Here is a 20009-nt window from a genome sequence, read left to right as displayed (position 1 = left end):
TCGATGGGGTCTAAATAGGTAGGCATGAAGGTTTTCATTAGTTATAAAGTCTTGCCATACAATGGTGTACATGAATCACTCAGCACAATTTCGATTTCTTTACATACTGGTGCTTGCATCCTGATTCCGTTTAATCAACAGAAAATCTCCTTTTGTACTGATCTGTTTAGTACTTACCACTTAAAGTCCTTTTGGACCTGCATTGAAGTACTAGCACTCCTATGAGCAAGGCTCCGAAAACAACCACCGCTGCCAGCACTGAGAAACTGGTAATGGCTGCTACCCTCCAGGAATCATGAGGCTGGACCGGTGGGCCTGTTAACAATAAGACAATATTATTGGAGAAGTTTCAGTCCTTTGCTCAGAAACTTACAGCAAGAGACAAAGCACTCCTGATTTTAGCATAATGCTTATATTGCTTTGAGTCACCATTACTCCATTCATCTGAAGTACAAGGAAATGCTTTAAAATATTCAGTATACTATGAACAGTTCTGCTCAACGTACTCTAGATTAAGCAGGCAGGAAACTAAAAAGAAAATACACGTTGATTGGCATTTAACCCAGTTTAGCATATGCTTAGGAATCCAGCTCTTACCAATACATGAATGCATTTTGTTGAATTATTAACTATATCTATAACTCACATGTGTTACATGATGGGGTTTTGGGGTACTCTATGCATATAGTGCAAGGCACACAACCACCAAGATCGCTGTTAAAGAACTCTGACTTTGCACAGGAGGAACCTGTATGAGGAAAAAAGTAGAATAATTAAGAACAGGTTTACATGTTTGGGTGCAATATATAATTGTGAATACAATGAGTATCCTAAGAGTCAAACTATAATCAAAGAAATCCAGAGACCTGTGTTTTGTTTCAAATTCATATGAAATGAGCTGGGAAATTCCGTTCAAGTGATGTGGTGAAGCACTTGTGGGGAAACGCTATTACTCACTCTTCGAGTGTGCAAGCAGTAATTTGCCTGCATGAATGTTTCACCAGACTATGATGCAGCTCCTGAGTGCTTACACAGGAAAATGTCAGCATTGGGAGAAGTGACTTCATGAGAATCTGAACACCATCACCACCACAGTTGAGTTTCAGCTTTCACACATGCTTTTGATGCAAACTTTCAACTAACATAAAAGTCTGTGGTTAGATATGTACCACAGAATTTACCATAATCAAATGAAAGGTCTTTGTCACAGATGACAAAACTGTAAAACTAGATATAATGCTTACTGCTTGTACTGCATGAACAACTCTAAAATGTAAATTTTATGAGGATTTTAAGATAAGATTTGTAAAATCAGCTGGGTAAAGGATGAGTAAAAATGAGACTTCCTGTGAACTTGGCTAACTCAGCAGCAGTTAAGGAGGTTAGTATGAAACAGGTGAGTCTACTGATAGACACCCACACTGACTTACTGCACTTTGACTAGGCTTATGATGATGTAATTATGGGTGAAGATTCATTTACATTTCCACTTAATTTTTGGTCAGCTTTTATTGGTAATGACATACAGCTTTTGATACAATTGTATTACAAGTGGTCCTGTAACACAATTATATTGCAGATGATGTTGTGTGTGTGTGTGTGTGTGTGTGTGTGTGTATATATACATATATATATATATATATATAAAAAAGGATCCAAATCATACAGCAAAGGAAACTCTCAATTGGTTTCAGAGAAAAAAAAAATCAAGGTGTTAGAATGGCCCAGTCAATCACCTGACCTGAATCCAGTTGAACAAGATTTAAAGACAATATGTTTAGAAGAATGGGCCAAAATCACACCTGATTACTGCGACCGAATAATTTCTTCACTCAGGAAGTGTCTTGAAGCTGTCGTTACAAACAAAGGCTTCTCCACCAAGTATAAAATAAACTTCAGTTAGTGTGTTCAATACTTTTTTCCTGTGTCATTCCACTTTATTACACATAACTTCATTTATGAACTTTAATGCTGTGAATCCTTTATATTTCCAGATTTATTGAGTTAATACTGATGTCTGGTGAAAATTGCATGTGAATAACCTCACTGGAAATATATTTACTGAAAAAAGTGTTGATGCATCCAACACTTATTTCCCACACTTGTATATGATTAAACGTTTCAGAAAAGATAATTGTCTTCTTATATGTTGTTTATTTATCCTGCTCAGCTGTAGTAACTCTGACCTGAAGAACTTTCACTGTATGTATTAAAATGTGTACTGATGACAGAATCATGACAAAAATGATTCTTTACTTTAGTGTTTGAAGCATTATTCCCTTACGTTGTCACAACAAACTCATGAATAAACAACACTAGGCAGCTAATGAAGTGCAGCCTAAACCACACAAAGTGTGTTTGGAGAATAAACATCTTTCCAGGCAGCAAACTGTCTAAAGACATTCTCCTTACTTTTGCTGTTTCTGCTCCACCCAAGAAACTCTTCCAAAACTACACACTAATGGCGAAGGGGCTGAAGCTGTATCCTAAACCACTCCACACTCCCTACACAAGTGCACACTACGACGAAGACTTAGTCACGGGCTCCTGTAGTAGACACTACTGTAGTGCGCTACAAGTGGGATATGGAAGTATTATGGGATGTGGCCTGAGCGCGCGGGGACATCAGCTCATGCTGCGTGACGGAATGAAATAAGGCCATCGGAATGCGGAACCGGTGGGAACTCCAGCTGCTAAAGGAAACGAGTCCATACGAAGAGGAACTTTACGAGCCATGTTCATCCACTGAGAACGCAAACCGGGACACTGTTCTCCAGTCACCATTATTCACACAAGCCTGCTATTTTAACTCAAAAGTTGTACCAAACATACACCGAGATAAACACACACCACTTCACATACGCGATCCTAAAATCTAAAGTGAATACATTCATTAAGCCAAAGCATATTCTTACTTTTTTCCGCGTTTGTTCCACTTAAATGGGTTCCAGCCACGAGAACCAGGCAGACGGCACGGAAAACAGCGTCGATATCCATTAAGCCGAGACCAGTGGACTTTCAGTGTGTGTGTGAGAGAGAGAGAGAAAGAGAAAGCGGCGGCTGGTGTGGTGTGTGTGGAGTGCAGCGCGCATGTGAATCAGTCATGGCGAGTGCAGGCCTTGTTTTAAGAGCGCCCACACCCACGCTCTGGCTACAGCCCCTATGACTCATTTCCTCTCCACTGCACTGAGCTTGGCTTTGTATACAGCGAAACAGATTTTCTGGTGAATAGCTTTCAGTGACACTGTAGGACATCCCGTCGAGTTGCTCGTCTCTGCTGAAGTGCTAGACTAATTTACCACACGTTTACGCTAAACCTGAACTTACCAGTTAGCGATAACTAGCAATAAGCTGGGTTTGGGTTTTTTGTTGTTGTTTTACCATGTTTTGCGTACAAATTCTTGTTCATTAACAACAAACACAAAAAGTTAAGAAACTGAACTGAACATTACACCATTGTGAGAGACATGAAGGAGTTTTAGGAGGACAGACTGAACAGACCCCAGTCTTTCATGCTACGATGTGAAGCCCAATGGGCCTGTTAAAGTCACCACACCCAGTGACGCCACGCGCTGTAGCCAGGCCAAGCGCGCAGTCTGACAAACAGCCCTGTCTCACAGCCCTGTCTCACTGCCCTGGGGTGGGATTATTACCATCCGTAGGAAAAACACACACGTTACTTAGTAACACAGACGTAACAAAATGAAGAAAGGGGGAAAAAATGTTTCTCCACAGAACATACATGGGCAGCACTGAAGTACAGATGTATAGCATCTACTTACTTGAATTGTTTGAACTACAACTGTTGGATTAATAAATGTTCCTGTTATTCAGGTTGTCATCCGCAATCCTTATTAATTAAAACCCTAGACTATAAATTTACAGTGTAAAGGTTTTCTCGAGACTGTACAGCCTGCTGCTATCAGTGTTTAACATTCAAATCAATGCCATTTTAAGACTGAATGTTATTTGCATTTAGACCCTGTAAGTGCCATCATGCATAGAGGAGGTTATCTCCATCAAAGCTGGGGGGGGAAAGGCTGTAAAATTCAAATTATTGCTAAATTATTTCCTTAAAGATAAAGCTATTAGCTATTAATTTAGCATTACGTTAGTAGCTATTAATTTCTTATCTCTAATCTATTTTAATAAACACCAGAACAATAATGAATACATATTTGTTCTTTGAGCTTGCTTTGTGACCCAAAATATCATCTCACAGTATAGTTATTAGGTAATAATCTTTCCCCAGTTTTATGGATTTAGTATTCAGTACAAGTCAAATGGCAAAATCAGATTCAAATGTCTGCAATAAGTGAGCATGGATGTCTATAATCATATTCTGTAGGTCATCTAATAACTTCTCAGTGAGTTATTTGTGTAAGCCCTTGCATGCAAATAAATCGTATTCTTTTAAGACCCAAATGAGGACAGAAGGAAACTCCACCCCAGTTGCTGGCTCCTTGGGGGCTGTAATGATAAAGACACATTGGTCAAGCATGTATAATTTTAAAGACATGCTATAAAGAGAGATGACGATTAATCCCCAAATTGTCTTAGATAGAATTAGTATCTACATAGCTGTCTTCACCGAGATTGACCAGTGTCAATGCCGTTTTATTTAGAAGTTGATCTAAAGAACAATTAAAAATGTCACTTTACACCAGTCTGATTTCACGATTGGACAAGCTTACAACTCTTGCCAAAGAAAGAGCCTGTGAGCTCCTGGCTTTTTTTTTTTTTCTTCTGGAAACTTGCTGGTGTCACTGTACTAGAGGTATCCAAGTCGTTCTGTTGGCCCAGTCTGCACTGGTTTAAGATGTTTAAAGCACTCAGAAACCACAGAGCAGCACATTACATTAAAAAAAAAACTGAATCTTGGATTTACTGTACTCTGCAAATGGATTGAACACATGACTACCAGAAAACAGAATTGCACACACTGTCTGTTACAACGTCTGCAATAAAACCGTACTAAAATTGCAATTGAGACTGTAATGATGTAATTGAGACTGTGATGTAAATGTCCTGTGTTCCAAGACGTAATTCATAAATCAAATGCATGTTTAAAAAAAAAAAATTAACTTACAGAACATTTAAATGACTATTAAGCAAGTGGAAATACAACCTATATGCTTTAGTACGGTAGCTATAAACAAGCACTTGTGTGCTATTGGCTGTAATAGTCACATCATCACCGCATTCAGTCTGCAGACTTGCTGTCTATTTGGTCACTAGCACCGACTACTCACAGATCTAATGGAAGTAGCATTCTGAGCAGAATATTATGCCACATCCATACTCTTTGCTCTTAAAACCACTTTCCCATTGCTTTACTGTTCATTGAGTTCTTGGACTTAAGTGATGTAAATGCGATGGAAGTCATTGGCTCCAAAAGCAGCATTGCACTTGGGACATTTCCTCTGCCGAGTGTCATAGCGGGTCTTCAGGCACTCGTAACAGAAGACATGGAAACACTTTGTAAGCACAGTCTCCTTATCCCGGGTATTACAACAGGGGCAGCGCAGCTTAGCCTGAGGACAAACAATTTAGAGTCAGTAACAATACAGTATCAAAACAAGTACAAATAATCAAAAATAAGAATAATCCATTTATTTTGTTTGGTAAACACTACTGAGCATCTTATCTGTGTAAGCCTGTCTTTCTTTACCTTATATTGATTTATTTCTTCTTGCAGGATCTCATCTGCATCAGTATACATCTCCACCTTCTTCTGTTTCTCCAGCTTTCGGCGGAGTCTTGACAAGTCCTCCTAAAAGACACGCAGCGCCAGTTGCATAAAAGAGATTCTCATAGGTTTCAGTTTTTGTTTTCATGTGTTTCACTTTACCTGTGCACGCTTGAGGTTGCCACTCTCTCTTTCACGTGCACTGCGGTTTTCCAGCACCGAGGCCTGGATCTCCCTCAGCTTGGCCTGAGTGTGCTCCAGCTGCACCTTTAAGTCTTCAGCCAGCTGAGCTGCTTCCACTGCCTGAGCCCAAAAGAGAAAGAGTTAGAACACGGGCTGCACTGTAACCTGCACAGTTCTACAGAACAATCCAATAACAATCAGTACGTTTACATGGACAACAATAATCCAATATTAACCAGATTAAGACAATACTCTGATTAAGAAACTAGCATGTAAACAGCAATTTTTTATTACATTAATCCAATTAAAGTCATACTCGAAGTAAACACAAATCGAATTAAGACATGTGGAGTCGCATTATCGACGTGCATTACAGACATGTACACACCTTAATCACACTATTAACGTCGTGTGGGCGTTTTCACCGCATTTTGTGACAGGACATGTACACACACGGCAGTGATCAACCGTTTGACGGCAAAAAAGAGAGCACGGCTGCGTCCGAAACCGCGTACTTACCTACTATATAGTAGGTGAAATACATGCATCTCGGCTACTATACAGTAGGTAAGTATGCAGTTTGAGACGCAGCCCAAGACTTCAAGCAGTCGTCTATTTGCACGTACAGCATGACTAATAATTAACTGCATTTAAAGCGTTCGTAAAAAATTAAATAAAAACATCCAAAACTGTATACGGTACCATAACGAAGACGAACTGTATGTTGATACGTGAAATTCTGGAGGGACGTCGGACGGCGTGGCGACGTAATGACACGGGCTCTTAATCTAATTATGATCTATAACATGTAAAACGGGTACATGACAAGAGTATTCTAAAAGCGACTCATGTAAACACCTTAATCACATTATTACCTTACTTAGATTAAGGTCAATAATTAGAGTATTGCTGTCCATGTAAACGTAGTCATAGTCAATAGCTATAAGGGAGAAAAAAAAACAGATCAGGGATATGATGCACATCTGTGACTTCTTACTTTACGCTTGTTGAGTTCTAGAGCTTGTGTGCGTAGTGATAACTCTTTCTCCAGAGTAGCCAGTGAACTTTGTAGGATGCCTTCCTTTTCCTCCAGCTTTTGTACAACCAGCAACTGCGCATCAACCTTGGAGGAACATGACATGAGCCTTGCTTACTTTCACATTGCTGACACAGAAATACGAGATTTATACATTTGCAAAAGAGATACTGTGCTTAGTTTTTTGCGTACCTGGGTTTTGAAGGTGAGCACCTGGTCAGCCAGTTCTTCTTTCTCCTCTCTTAGCAGTTTGTAGATCTGGTTGGATTTGATCCTCTCACTCATCAGTTTGAAGTTGGCATCATCTTTCTCACGCAGCTGCTGCATTAAACGACTGTTCTGTTCCTGCATGTCCTCAAAAGCCTGACCTGTCACGTCCATCTCACTAAGCAAGGCTTCCTCTTCCTGCTCATAGCAACATATACATGATAAAAGCTTTCAACAGTAATGAAATCAGTGTAAATTATACTGTATATTAACATTCTGACCAAAACCGTTATAGCCAAATCTGATAGAAAACAGTGCACAAATAGAAAGTACAACAGAAACAAACATACCTGTTTAGTGGCAGTGAGCTTCTTTTGCAGATGTTCGATGGTCTCCTCTGCCACTCGAAGCTTCCTCAGAGCATCTTCATCAGCCAGTTTCTTACTTTCCTTCCTCTCTCTCTCCTCCAACTCTCGTACCCGCTGCCTCAACTCATCCACCTGCAAGAGCAATACAATATTCACTGAACTTCTGTTGTGCCTGCATGTTTATTTGTATTATATGAATAGATAAAGGAGGATGGTTTAATTAGATGGCCATACAGACCTCTGCTTTTGATTTCCGCTCAGCTGCCATGAGCTGCACTTTGTCTCTCTGCTCTTTTGGAGCAGACTTATACATGTCTAGCAGCAGCTTCATCTCCTTCTGAGATTCCTGTGCTTTCCTGACACACACACACACAAGATATACATTTTAGACAGATACCATTGAGCATTCATACTTGAGGTAGGGTAGAAAGATTTCTGATCAATAATTCAAGAGCCCACTGGATGATGGACAATCTGGATTTTCTAACATTTCAGTCAACCGGAATATTATTTAATTCTTACAACCATATAATAAAACTATCCATAGCCAGAGGATTGATTTGTGTTGATAACAATATCACCACAAAAGAATGTAGGTCAAGGTATGACAATCAATCATTTGAAAAATGTTTGAGATGTTTTCTCTGGTAATTAATTCAGGAAAAAAAATGCAAGGCACGCTGCCAAAGCACATTAGGGTTTTTTTTCTAACTTGCCAAAGCATGTTAGATTTTTTTTAAGTTAAAAATGTTTTTTTATTATTATTAAATAAAATACACTCGTGCCCAAAACTGAAAAGAAACCAATGCCATCCATGGCTACATATAATTTCTCCCTAATTTCTACATCTGGGGATTAATAAAGTATTATCTTATCATATGACACCTAAAATACTGTCACTAAAAATACTATTATTTTTAGAGCTCTGCTACCAAACCACAGCCCTTGTAGTAACAACTTTCCAAGGAAATTCCTGCAAATAAGCTTTGACAAAACAATAAGATAAAACAAAGGCAACCTGAGTAAATGATTAAATGATTAATGTTATTTATTGAAGCAAAAAAGTTATCCAATACCAACTGGGCCGGTGTGAAAATGCATTTGTCTCCGTAGTTACTAATTCCCCAAATCTATGAAACTGCATTCATAATGGGGTTCAGCTGGACTAGATCCAACGCGAACTGATTACTGCAAACCCAGTTCAATCAAATCAACACTTAAAATAGATCTTTTTCAACAGCATGAAGTTGGTTAAAAGGTCTTACCCAGTATGCCAAAAAGATGAAAGAAATTCCAGAAATGATGAGGAAGGTGGTGACTGAAATACATCAGTGTGGAAAGGGTTACAAGGCTATTTCAAAGCCTCTTGGACTCCAAAGAACCACAGTGAGAGCCGTTATCTCCAAATGGAAAAATCTCAGCACAGTAGTGAACCTTCCCAGAAGTGGCCGAGCTTCCAAAATTCCTCCAAGAGCACAGCAACTACACATCCAGGAAGTGACAAAAGAGCCAAAGACAACATGAAACGACCTACAGGCCTCTCTTGCATCAATATAGGTCACTGTTCATGACTCCACTATCAGAAAGACACTGGGCAAAAATGGCATCCAGGGAAGAGTGGCAAGGTGAAAACCACTGCTAACACAGAAGAACATTAAGGCTCGTCTGAATTTTGCCAAGACACACCTTGATGATCCTCAAACCTTTTGGGAGAATGTTCTGTGGACTGATGAGTTGAAAGTGGAACTGTTTGGAAGACAGGAGTCCCGTTACATCTGGCGTAAATCAAATACAGAATTCCACAAAAAGAACATCATATCTACAGTCAAGCATGGTGGTGGAAGTGTGATGGTGTGTGGATGCTTTGCTGCTTCAGGGCCTGGGCAACTTGCAATAATTGAGGGAAACCTGAATTCTGTTCTCTACCAGAAAATCTAAAGGAGAATGTCCGGTCTTCAGTACAAAAGTTGAAACTCAAGCGTAACTGGATTATGCAGCAAGACAATGATCCAAAGCAGAGGAGTAAGTCCTAGTCCTAGAAGTAAGTGAAAGACTGATCTCCAGTTATCAGAAGCGTTTGGTTGGAGATGCTGCTAAAGGTGGCACGACCAGATTTTAAGTAAGAGAGCAATTAGTTTTTCACATGGGTGATAGGGTTTTTTTTGTTTGTTTGTTTCAATAAAAATATAAAAACTGTATTGTGTGTTTACTTAGGTTGCCTTTGTTTTATTTTGTATTTTGTTTTGACGATCTAAAGCTATTTAGTATGAGATATACACAAAAACAGACTAAATCAGGCAAATACTTTTTGACACAACTGTATATGATTGTGTACATATCATAACTGAAAGGAGATTCATCAGAGCCTGTTCTCGTGAATAAAAATTGAGGCATACTTGAGCTCTGTTCGGAGCATCTTCAGTGTGTCCGAGTCTTTTCTCTTCAGCTCCTCACTGCGCTGCCTTTCCCGTTCCCGTTCTCGCTCTCTCTCCCTTTCTGCCTCTCTCTCACGTTCTCGGGCTCGTTGCCTCTCCAGCTCTCTCCTCCTTTCTTCCTCCTCATCTTGGTCATCCTCTTCTTCCTTTTTCACATCCAGTCCTCCATCATTCACACTCTCCTCCAAAGTTAGCATACTGCCATTGTCTCCACTCTGGCACTTCATCTGAATAATAAAAGCGTATATATACACAATCATAGACTATACTGACAAATGCATGTGGATGTCTGACCATCACGCCCATATGTGCTCCAATTCCAAACCCATAGGCATTAAAGCACACCTATTATGGTTTTGAAACCTGCCTAATTTTGCTTTAAAAGGTCTCAAACAATAGATAGATTTACATGCATCCAAGGCCAAAAAACACTTTAATGTGCTCATAATTTAAACTGCAGCATCAACTGGGGCACTGTCATGCTGGAACAGGTCTGGGCTCCTTATTTCTAGTGAAATGAAAATGGTAACGCTCCAGCATATAAAGACATTCTAGACAATTAGGTGCTTTCAACATTGTGGCAGCAGTTTGGGAAAGAACCATATATGCGTGTGATGGCCAGGTGTCCACATACCTTTGGCCATACAGCGTACATCATTTGCAAGGTATACAATATTCTAACAACATATGTTGGTACATTCTTTAAACGAAAATTAACAAATATATAAAACAACTGAGGTGAATGTTGGATGTGAACTAGTTTTAAGCCAAACTCATGAGAGCAATGCTGTTTTTTTTTTTTTTGATTCTGAATAAAATCTAATTTTGTACCATCATAGATGATTTTGTACAGTTGTAGATCCCTTTGTACAGTCACAGATGACTTTGTACAGTCGCAGATGATCTGTTCCATCATAGATGACTGTGCAGTTATAGATAATTTTGTACAGTTGTAGATGATCAGTACCATCAAAGATGACTGTGCAGTTATAGATTATTTATAATATAGCTTTTTGTTATTTATTAATTGCCTACAATATCAACATTCAAATTAATTACATCTGTCAAAATTGTCTCACAAGTTCACAAAGGATTTATGAAGCCAACCTTGTTGATCTCTGTCTGCGTCTCCCGTAACTTCCTCTTGTATCTCTGCACATCCCCTTTGAGCTGGTGGTTATGATTCTGAAGGCTGCTGATTAGGTGTCTCATTTCTCTGTTTATTGGGCCTTTAGAGCAACAGCGAGTAAATAATGAGAGTGAATAATGCTGATAACGAGGTATTGGTTACTGTATCTGATGCGCGAGATGTACTGAACTACTGCTGAAACAATGAACACTCAGAGAAATGATGACAGGATACAGCACCTCCCTCCCCCTCTTCCTCCATTTTTACAGTAAAACAGTGTGCCTGGGAAATTCACTGCTGCAGAATTGAAACCAACACACCATCTGCAACTCACTAAAATCTGATACAATACAGAAATATATATATTAACAAAAATTTTTTTAAATCACTACCTGCTTGCTCATTGGCTGCAAGGTTCTGTTCAAACTCAATCCGTAGCATCTCATATTCCTTGCGCACCTGAGCTAATGTATCCTCCAACTGGATGACCTCAGTTCGTAACTTCTTCTGAAGAGACAACTCATCACTCTATAAAAGATAAGAGAACCAACAGTCACAAATCAGGTTTATTTCAAAAGCATATTCAACATATACAGAGGTGGTGAAAACAGGACACAATTTAAATTAAAGCAAAACCACCATCACGCTTCTGCTGTTTCAACAAAATCTTGCAAAGAAGTTGCTTGGTTATGAAAAATGATATTGAAAATGTGGGGAAAAAAAAGCAAAATTAATGCATCAAAAGTACACAGTCCCCTTCATATTCTGGTACACGTACACTATTACGTTTTGAAGAGAACAATATACAGGAATTTCATGCATCCACGATGCTCACCTCCATGTGCTCTATCTGGCGCAGGTGAGCATTTTTGGCAGTAAGCAGCAGAGCCCGGGCCTCGTCCAGCTGCGTCTTCACTCCCAGAGACTCATTATACAACAGAGAGAACTGAGACTGGAGACACTTGTACTCCGGTGTTTCCTTCACCACCTCCTCTGGAATGTTCCGAAGGTCCATCTTACAGAAAGACAAACACAAGTCAGAGTTGAAATTACATCACTGTAGGCTAAAATATGGATTTCCTTTCCAATAACTCACAAGTAGAAAATCAGATTAACTATGCAAGGGTTAATCAAAGCATTTGTGTGAAAATGTATGCCAATATTTAACCATGTCACATGTGCTGTGTGTTAGATGTATATTACGCATATGTAATATGTAGAACTACAATGCTAAAAAATCATATGTATTAACAGACAATGCATCCCTATGTCAAATCTGTGAGATGAAAAAAAGAATAATAATTTCCAGAATGCAAAATTAGTTTTATATTTACAAATCAATGGACTCCAGTACCTTGAGTTTCTCACTTTCCCTCACTGCCTCCTGTAACTCTTGCTGAAGTTTCTCTAGCTCTGCCATGCGGCTATTGGCCAGCTCCTGGTTCTGCTCCAGCTCTGCATTTAGTGACTCAAACTGAAAACATATTGTAATATGCATTAACCTAAAACATACTTCTATAACAAATAGATATTCCTACATGGTAAATAATTAACTAATATACACAAACCAAACACTTTATTAGGAACATCTGTACACCTACTGATTCACACAAGTATCTAATGGTGAAATCATGCAGATATGAGCCAGCAGCTTAAGATAACGTTCACATCAACAATCAGAATGGGTAAATAGTGTGATAACAGTGATTTTGAACGTGGCGTGATTGTTGGTGCCAGACGGGCTAGTTTGAGTATTTCTATAACTGCTGATCTCCTGAGATTTTCAAAAACAACAGTCTCTAGAGTTTACATCCAGTTCTGCAGAAGGAAACGCCAGATTGGTTCGAGATGACAGAAAGGCTACAGTAACTCAGATAACCACTCAACCACACAGTTCCACCTCTGCCAGACAAGAACAGAAAGGCTCACCAAACCTGGACAGTTGAAGACTGGAAAAAACGCAGCCTGGTCTGATGAATCGCCACTGATCCTAAGCACACCAATGGTAGGTCAGAATTTGGCATCATGAACATGACAAGGAGTTCAATGTTTTTCGTTGGCGGTCCCAGTCACCGGATCCGAATCCAATAGAACATCTTTGGGAATGAAAGTACACCTGAAAAATCTTCAGGAATTGCGTGAAGCAATCATGTCAACATGGACCAGAATCTCAAGAGAATGTTTCCAACATCTTGTGGAATCCATGACATGAAAAACTGAGCCTGTTTTGAGAGCATGGGAGACCCTACCCGGTATATAAGTATAGTGTTCCTAATAAAGCGCACGGTGAGTGTATTTCAAGTATTACAAATGCAAACTGTAAATTACCTTCTGTATGTTGAGAGTAATCTGACCACCAGGTAGGCCACCAGACCTGCCAGAAGCATGGTAACCTGAATTCAGCTGAGAAGCAGACACACAGTTATTTTTCATTATATAGCTTTGTGACACAAAAGCTAATGACTACAAAAGAAGTGAATGAAGCAACTAAAGTAAACTTAAACATAAAAACTTTTTACATTTAATTTGACATCTGTCAGTTTGAATTTGCAATTGTTTTTCTTTAACTCACCTGTTCAAGGGCCTCTGCTAGGTGTTTATTGAGTTTCTGCTCTCTCTTGCGAAGCTTCTCAATGTCCCACTGCAGGTCCTCCACAGCTGTCTCCATCTCAGACACTTTTGTCTCAGAGCTGGTCACTTTATCAACTAATTCATTATACTGCAGGGAAAAGAACAAAAGAGAATCTGAAGCGTGCAATGATGCATTCTTGAGAAGGAGTATTACGTCTGTGCGTTTAGGTTTTTTTTTGTTTTGTTTTTACAGAAAAGAGATGTTAAATGAAATTAATTTATCTAGTAAAGTTATGGAAATGCAGAATCTTTATTAAAAGACATTTATTAAAGAACCAGACGTACGAGCTTAACAAAATTGAAATATCTGCAGCTAAAACAAAAACACAATCGAAAACAGTGATGCACAGAAAGGAAAATTCTTGTAATTGCAAACACAAAAAGTTGAAATATGCAACATAATCATTTTAATGAAAACAATAGGCAAAACACAGAATGGAAGAGGGCCTCTATTCTGTTGTTGTTTTTGCTGTACTCTGCATATTGAACTGGACGTCGTGTTTTCAGGTGGTTGTGGAAAAGTGTTTCGGCACCAGACCCTGTTTTCAAATTTCTGCGTATTAAACACTGCAGATGGCAAATTTGATGTCCTTATCACAAACTTTAAAGTATTTCCAATCGCTGACATGATCACCCTTTGCCTGGTAGCACCGTGATAACCGTCGGCTAGATCAAGAGTGAAATCCGAGCACTGAGGGGCGGGGCGGGGCAGAATATATTTTCGGCCTTTATTCTCTTTTGGCCAAAAACCGAAAGTGCCATTTTCGGCAGACGAAATTTCTGTGCATCCCTAATCGGAAATATAATCTTATTTTGGTCATGTCCGAGGATACAGAAAAAAAAAGTGTACATAACGTAAGTCCTATGGTAAATGACACCATCATGAAGTGCACATGACTGAATGACAAGCTGTGCTACACTTGTTTACTAATGCATATTATTTGTCTATGTTTTACCAATAACAGATTTTCAAGATCAGTGTTACACCCTCCAGCTATCACTTTAGAGTAAAATGAAACTACACATCCCATGTCAATGTCACAAATAACAACCGCACACTAGCAATAACCGTTTAATTAGAAACAAAAACAAACACAAAGCGAATACACAAACCAGCACCGGGCTGTTTAATGAGTACCTCCAGTGACATTTTGTGGTGTCGTCCTTGCAGCGAGGAAGCAAGGTCTTGTAGTTTATTATTATCCTCTAGTAGACTCCGATTTGTGGCAATGACCTCTTGTTGACTGTCATCTTCACATACTAATAAAGAAAAATGAATATCAGTATCAAGTATTCATTGACCAGTTCAGATGAAGCAGTTAGGGTTCTAGTAACCAGTATGGTGGTTTTCAAACTGGGCGTGTTTGCCGCGGTCCGAATCCAAGTGCGACTGAACCCATTGCATTTGCGTTCATCTTACATCATCACAAATGCGCAACACAAATAGTTTTTTTAATTATTATTATTTTGGTGCTATTAGGCACAACAGATATGGACCTCTTCTATATCCCACTAAATCCCCTGCCACTCATGGTACACGTGTGTTGTGGAAACTAATGTCGTCGTCATCGGCTAAAACACACGCGCAGATTACTTTACTCCCTGAACAAGTGGGGACCCAAGTACTAGTTATGTTCTCATTTATGATGGAACTCGCAGCACAGTTCCAGTGCAACCGAACTCAGACCACCTCCTACAGGTAGTCTCGGGTTCAGTACCGCGGTGCGCTTCCCGGTCTGCATGACAGCTTTCACGTTACCGATTATTCATGCAACCCGTACTCTGTTTCGCACTAAACTGCCAGTGTAAAAGTCTCCTAAGATCACAGTACAAGTGAATTAAAACTTTTTACCTGCTGCTTGAGTACGGGTACACAGGTCTTCAATGGTGCTGTGCAGGCGGTCAAAGATGCAGACTATGCAGGCCACTGCATCTTTACTGAACTGCATCCTGTCCTGTAGCTGCAGGCTGAGTTCCTCTTCGCTGCTGTTATCCAGAGTGGAGAGGAAAGCCTTCGCACTTTCTCTCAACGGGGGCGGTGGAGGAGGAGCTACAAACAGTAAATAAATAAAGTGGGACACAATTAATGACAAGAAGAAAAAAATAACTCATTAAAATGAAGGAAATAGAAAAACATGTGTGTTTACCAGCAATTCCATCCACTACTGGCTCTTCGGGCGGCTTCTGCGCCGCATCAGATTGCTCCTGCTGCCGCTCCTTATCCTGCTGGAGTTGTTCAGACTGCTGCTGCTGCTGTTCCTCTTCGTCTGCTGGAGGAGGAGGCTGAGGAAAGCCATCTTCTCCTTCCAGTGGAGTTGGCAGAGGAGCTGGAATATCAGTGGCAGGTAAGGGGGCAGTTGCAGGATCAGGGGCAGAGGCAGATGCTGGAGGACTAACAGGGGCCTGTGCAGGCACTGGACCAGTCTTAGGTTCAACTCGCTGCAGTAACTCTTGCACATTTTCTTCCAGCTGTGTAAATAGAGATGATTCTTAATAGTGTTTATTCATGTTTCAAAAAATGCTGCTTTTATAACCAATAAGCAAAATATCTGACTAATAATATTATTACTGTGTTTAATGAATGTATGAATACACAAATATTAAAAGCAAAAACAATGTGAACACATTAAACAAACAAACAAACAGATAAATACACTATATGGCCAAAAGTTTGTGGACACCTGACTATCACACCCATATATGGTTCTTCCCCAAACTGTTCCCACAAAGTTGGAGGCACACAAGTGTGTAGTATGTCTGTGTATGGCGTAACAGAACAATTTCCTTTCACTGGAACTACGAAGCCCAAACATGTTCCAGCATGATAATGCCCCAAGGGAGTGCCATGAAGACATGGCTTGCCAAGGTTGGAGTGGAAGAACTCGAGTGGAGTGAACAGAGCCCTGACCTCAACCCCAATAAACACCTTTGTGAAGAACTTGAATGTTGACTGCGCCTGAGGCCTCCTCTCCTAATATGAGTGCCTGATCTCACTAATGCTCTTGTGGCTGAATGGACACATCCCCACAGCCATGCTCCAAACCAAGTGTAAAGTCCTCCCAGAAGAGCTTATTATATCAGCAAAGGGGACTAAATCTGGAATGGGATGTTGAACAAGCACACACAGGTGTGATGGTCAGGTGTCCACAAACTTTTGGTCAGAGAGTGTATACAGAAATACATTTAACAATCGAAACATGTGGAAATTTGTATCACTTCTACTGCAACATGTCTCTTCCTAGAGTCTCTCATTTTATGTCTTTTATGGAAATTAGGCAACTGTGTGCGTCCTATCAGAACAGAGTGGTAGATAAGGGAAATTATCTTATTAACACACTCGCTTTCAAAAGACTTTCTGATGTCCTATAAAATTCAAGCAGTTACTGTTTTTTAGGACTTCTTTTACTAGAGAACTGGCGCAGAATATTAAGGAACTCAAACTACAAATGAATTAAATAAATCAATAACTAACCTCAAACAGATTTACTGTCACTGAGTTTGTACACTCACATATAGTCTGTTTTCTTTCCCTCCCAATTAAGCTTTGTATCTAGTGACTTTACACTGATCAGTCAGAACATTGCTCCATGGTTCAGTTCTGGTGCTCACGTGCCCATTTTAGGCTCTTTTGGAGGTGGACAGGGGTCAGACATGGGCACTCTGACCGGTCTGCAGCTACGCAGCAAGCTGTGATGCACTGTGTGATCTGACACCTTTCTGTCCTAGCCAGCATGAACTTTTTCAGCAATTTGTGCAACAGTAGCTCTTCTGTGGGATCGGACCAGACGAACTAGCCTTCGCTCTCCAAGCGCATCAATGAGCCTTGGGCGCCCATGACCCTGTCGCAGGTTCACCAGTTGTCCTTCCTTGTACCACCTTTGGTGCATTCCAGGAACACCCCACAAGACCGCCTGTTTTGGAGATGCACAGATCCTTACACTTACCCATTTTTCCTGCTTCCAACACATCAACTTCGAGACTGTTCACTTGCTGCCTAATATTATATCCCACCCCTTGACAGCTGCCACTATAATTAGATAATCAACGTTATTCATGTCACCTGTCAGTGGTCTTAATGTTATGGCTGAACAATGTCATAAGAAGGGATTATTTCTACTAATGTGGAATGCCAAATCATCACCATATGCATTGATAAGTAGTTGTGATGTGATAACGGTGGCTAAAGACAACCAGAGCTTGTTTGGCAGCAAAGACTTTATTATGTCGATGTAATAAGCGCTAAAGGAGGACAACTGGCAATGATCAAGCTGAAAAAAAGAACCATACACTTCGATTTGAAACTTGTATAGAATCTTTACACCCCTAATGACCATACATAACGGATAGTTAATAAAGAGATAAACAACGTCCCTTCACGTGTACACAGCTCATCGAATCACACGCGTATCAACTCTGTGGGACATGAAACAGATCATCCGAACCCGGCTCGTAAAGTATACCAATTTGTTCAGTACCTGAGTCCAGTAGCGGTTGACAATAAGAAGCGTGGCATCATCAGTCGCCTGTCTTTTTTCCAGCTTCTCGATTTTCTCTCTCAGCTCATCTTCAATAGCCTGCCTCTGCTCGAGGCGTTCAAGGAGCTTCTTGTTCTTAAACTGGATAACCTTCATGTCCATTTCCTCCTGCAAAACACAGCATCGTTTCAGTTTGCGTCAGCTACCAGCCCGATGATTAACGGGTTCGTTTGGACAAGAATGTCTTTAACGACCGAAAGTAACCTCGCTTACTGTAGAAGAAACGCCGCCGATGCGAATAGGTTCTATAAGAGTGGTCGTGGTTTTCTCCTCCTTCTTCATTTTCTTTTCAGGTGGCCCCGGAGGACTGTCCCCTCCAGAGGCTCGCTTTCCTCCGGTGCCAGACATGGTTCCTGATCTAAAACAAACACAAAAACAGAGATGAAAACACTTCTAGAAATTGAGGATATCACATCACATCACATCAAGGGCGCAGTGACCAGAAACTCACTCGGGTGAACTGTTTTATACAGACATGTCTGTTGCTATTAGTATTATTTACTTTACTTGGATAATAATGTAACTCTATTGACTGCAGAGTAACAGAAGCTCCGATATATCACTATATGGACATTAAAACATTAATATAAGATGCCAAATGTCCCTTATAATCAGTTGCTGTGTTTACTAGCCAGACGGACAGCTACGATTCCGTCAAAACACACAATAACCACATTTAATGTATGACGTTAATATCCACAGTGCAACTACACTGTTATCGACTGCGAGTCAGCAGGAGAATGAGAGCGCTGCTAATATCGTGATAATATCGCGGATGGATGCTAGCTAGACGAGTTAGCCAGCTAGCTAGCGAGGTAGCCCGTCTATATAAACAAAAAGAAACATCTTATTTGGTTCTGAAGCTATTCAGGTTAGCTCTGGGTTCGTGTTTTAAAGTACAAATCCACCGTTACTCAACAGTGCACGTCAAAGTGGATGATACATGAACGCATTACACCAGCGACAAACCGACAAACCTTTGCTAGCCGCAAAGACAGGAAAAGTGAACAGAAGTGTGAAGACTGCTAAGGAGGAAGCATCTCTGTTTGCTTCATAATAAAAGTAGCCACACAAACATACGCACGCGCACGCATACACGAACGACAAATCAGACATAATAAATAATAAAAGCATAATAAAATGTTTAGATTTTTAAATATATATATATATATATATATATATATATATATATATATATATATATATATATATGTGTGTGTGTGTGTGTGTGTGTGTGTGTGTGTGTGTGTGTGTGTTTGTGTCGAATACAAATGCTCAAAAATGAGCTAGAAAAAGCGTTTTTATAATAATGTTGGTTAAGTAAGGAATAAAAAAAGAATACATTACAGGGTGCTGTTATTTTACACAACTCCATGTGGATTATTTTTCTATAGGAGCGTGTCTTGAAGTGTTTTATTCTTCTTATAGCACAGACATTTGCCAACCATTACAATTCTTTATTTATTAATGAACGATATTTCACACTTTTTAACTGTTTATAGTTTTATATATTCAGCGTAACATCCACAAGACAAGTAACGCCCTGTTTCACTTTCTAAGATAACATTATAGCAGCTATAAACAACATTCTCTCTCTCTCTCGCGCTCTCTTTTATTTCAAAATAAAAGTACGGAAGTGTCCCGTTTTCCTTTCTGAACGAGCACCAGTGAGTTCAGTAGTGACATCTGTCTTCGTGTTATGCTTGTTATGGGTGTTTTTTTGCTTCAGAGAAAGAAAAAAGCTCTGTCTCAAACAGCCCTTACGTACACTAGGTGTATTTTCCTACAATAATTAT

At 39.8% G+C, this 20009-nt stretch overlaps 1 protein-coding gene across 1 annotated transcript; it reads right to left on the bottom strand.

Annotated features, from left to right (window-relative positions):
- Window positions 1–4582: 4582 nt before the first annotated feature.
- Window positions 4583–19264, bottom strand: rnf40 (ring finger protein 40). Its single transcript, XM_053639352.1, has 20 exons — window positions 19191–19264; window positions 18427–18571; window positions 18154–18321; window positions 15826–16147; window positions 15531–15728; window positions 14817–14938; window positions 13620–13766; window positions 13376–13450; window positions 12402–12521; window positions 11883–12062; window positions 11440–11575; window positions 11026–11147; window positions 9880–10145; window positions 7722–7839; window positions 7466–7615; window positions 7101–7313; window positions 6870–6995; window positions 5852–5992; window positions 5672–5773; window positions 4583–5534 (listed from the first exon to the last, which is right to left on the bottom strand). Exons 2-20 carry the CDS (start codon window positions 18559–18561, stop codon window positions 5358–5360), a joined length of 3018 nt encoding a protein of 1005 aa, XP_053495327.1. The 5' UTR covers window positions 18562–18571; window positions 19191–19264; the 3' UTR covers window positions 4583–5357.
- Window positions 19265–20009: the final 745 nt, after the last annotated feature.

This window comes from Ictalurus furcatus, chromosome 13, assembly GCF_023375685.1.
Source record: "Ictalurus furcatus strain D&B chromosome 13, Billie_1.0, whole genome shotgun sequence".
Taxonomy (NCBI): Eukaryota; Metazoa; Chordata; class Actinopteri; order Siluriformes; family Ictaluridae; genus Ictalurus; species Ictalurus furcatus.
Note: the sequence above shows the minus strand (reverse complement) of the source record. Positions and strands in the feature narration are given on the sequence as shown.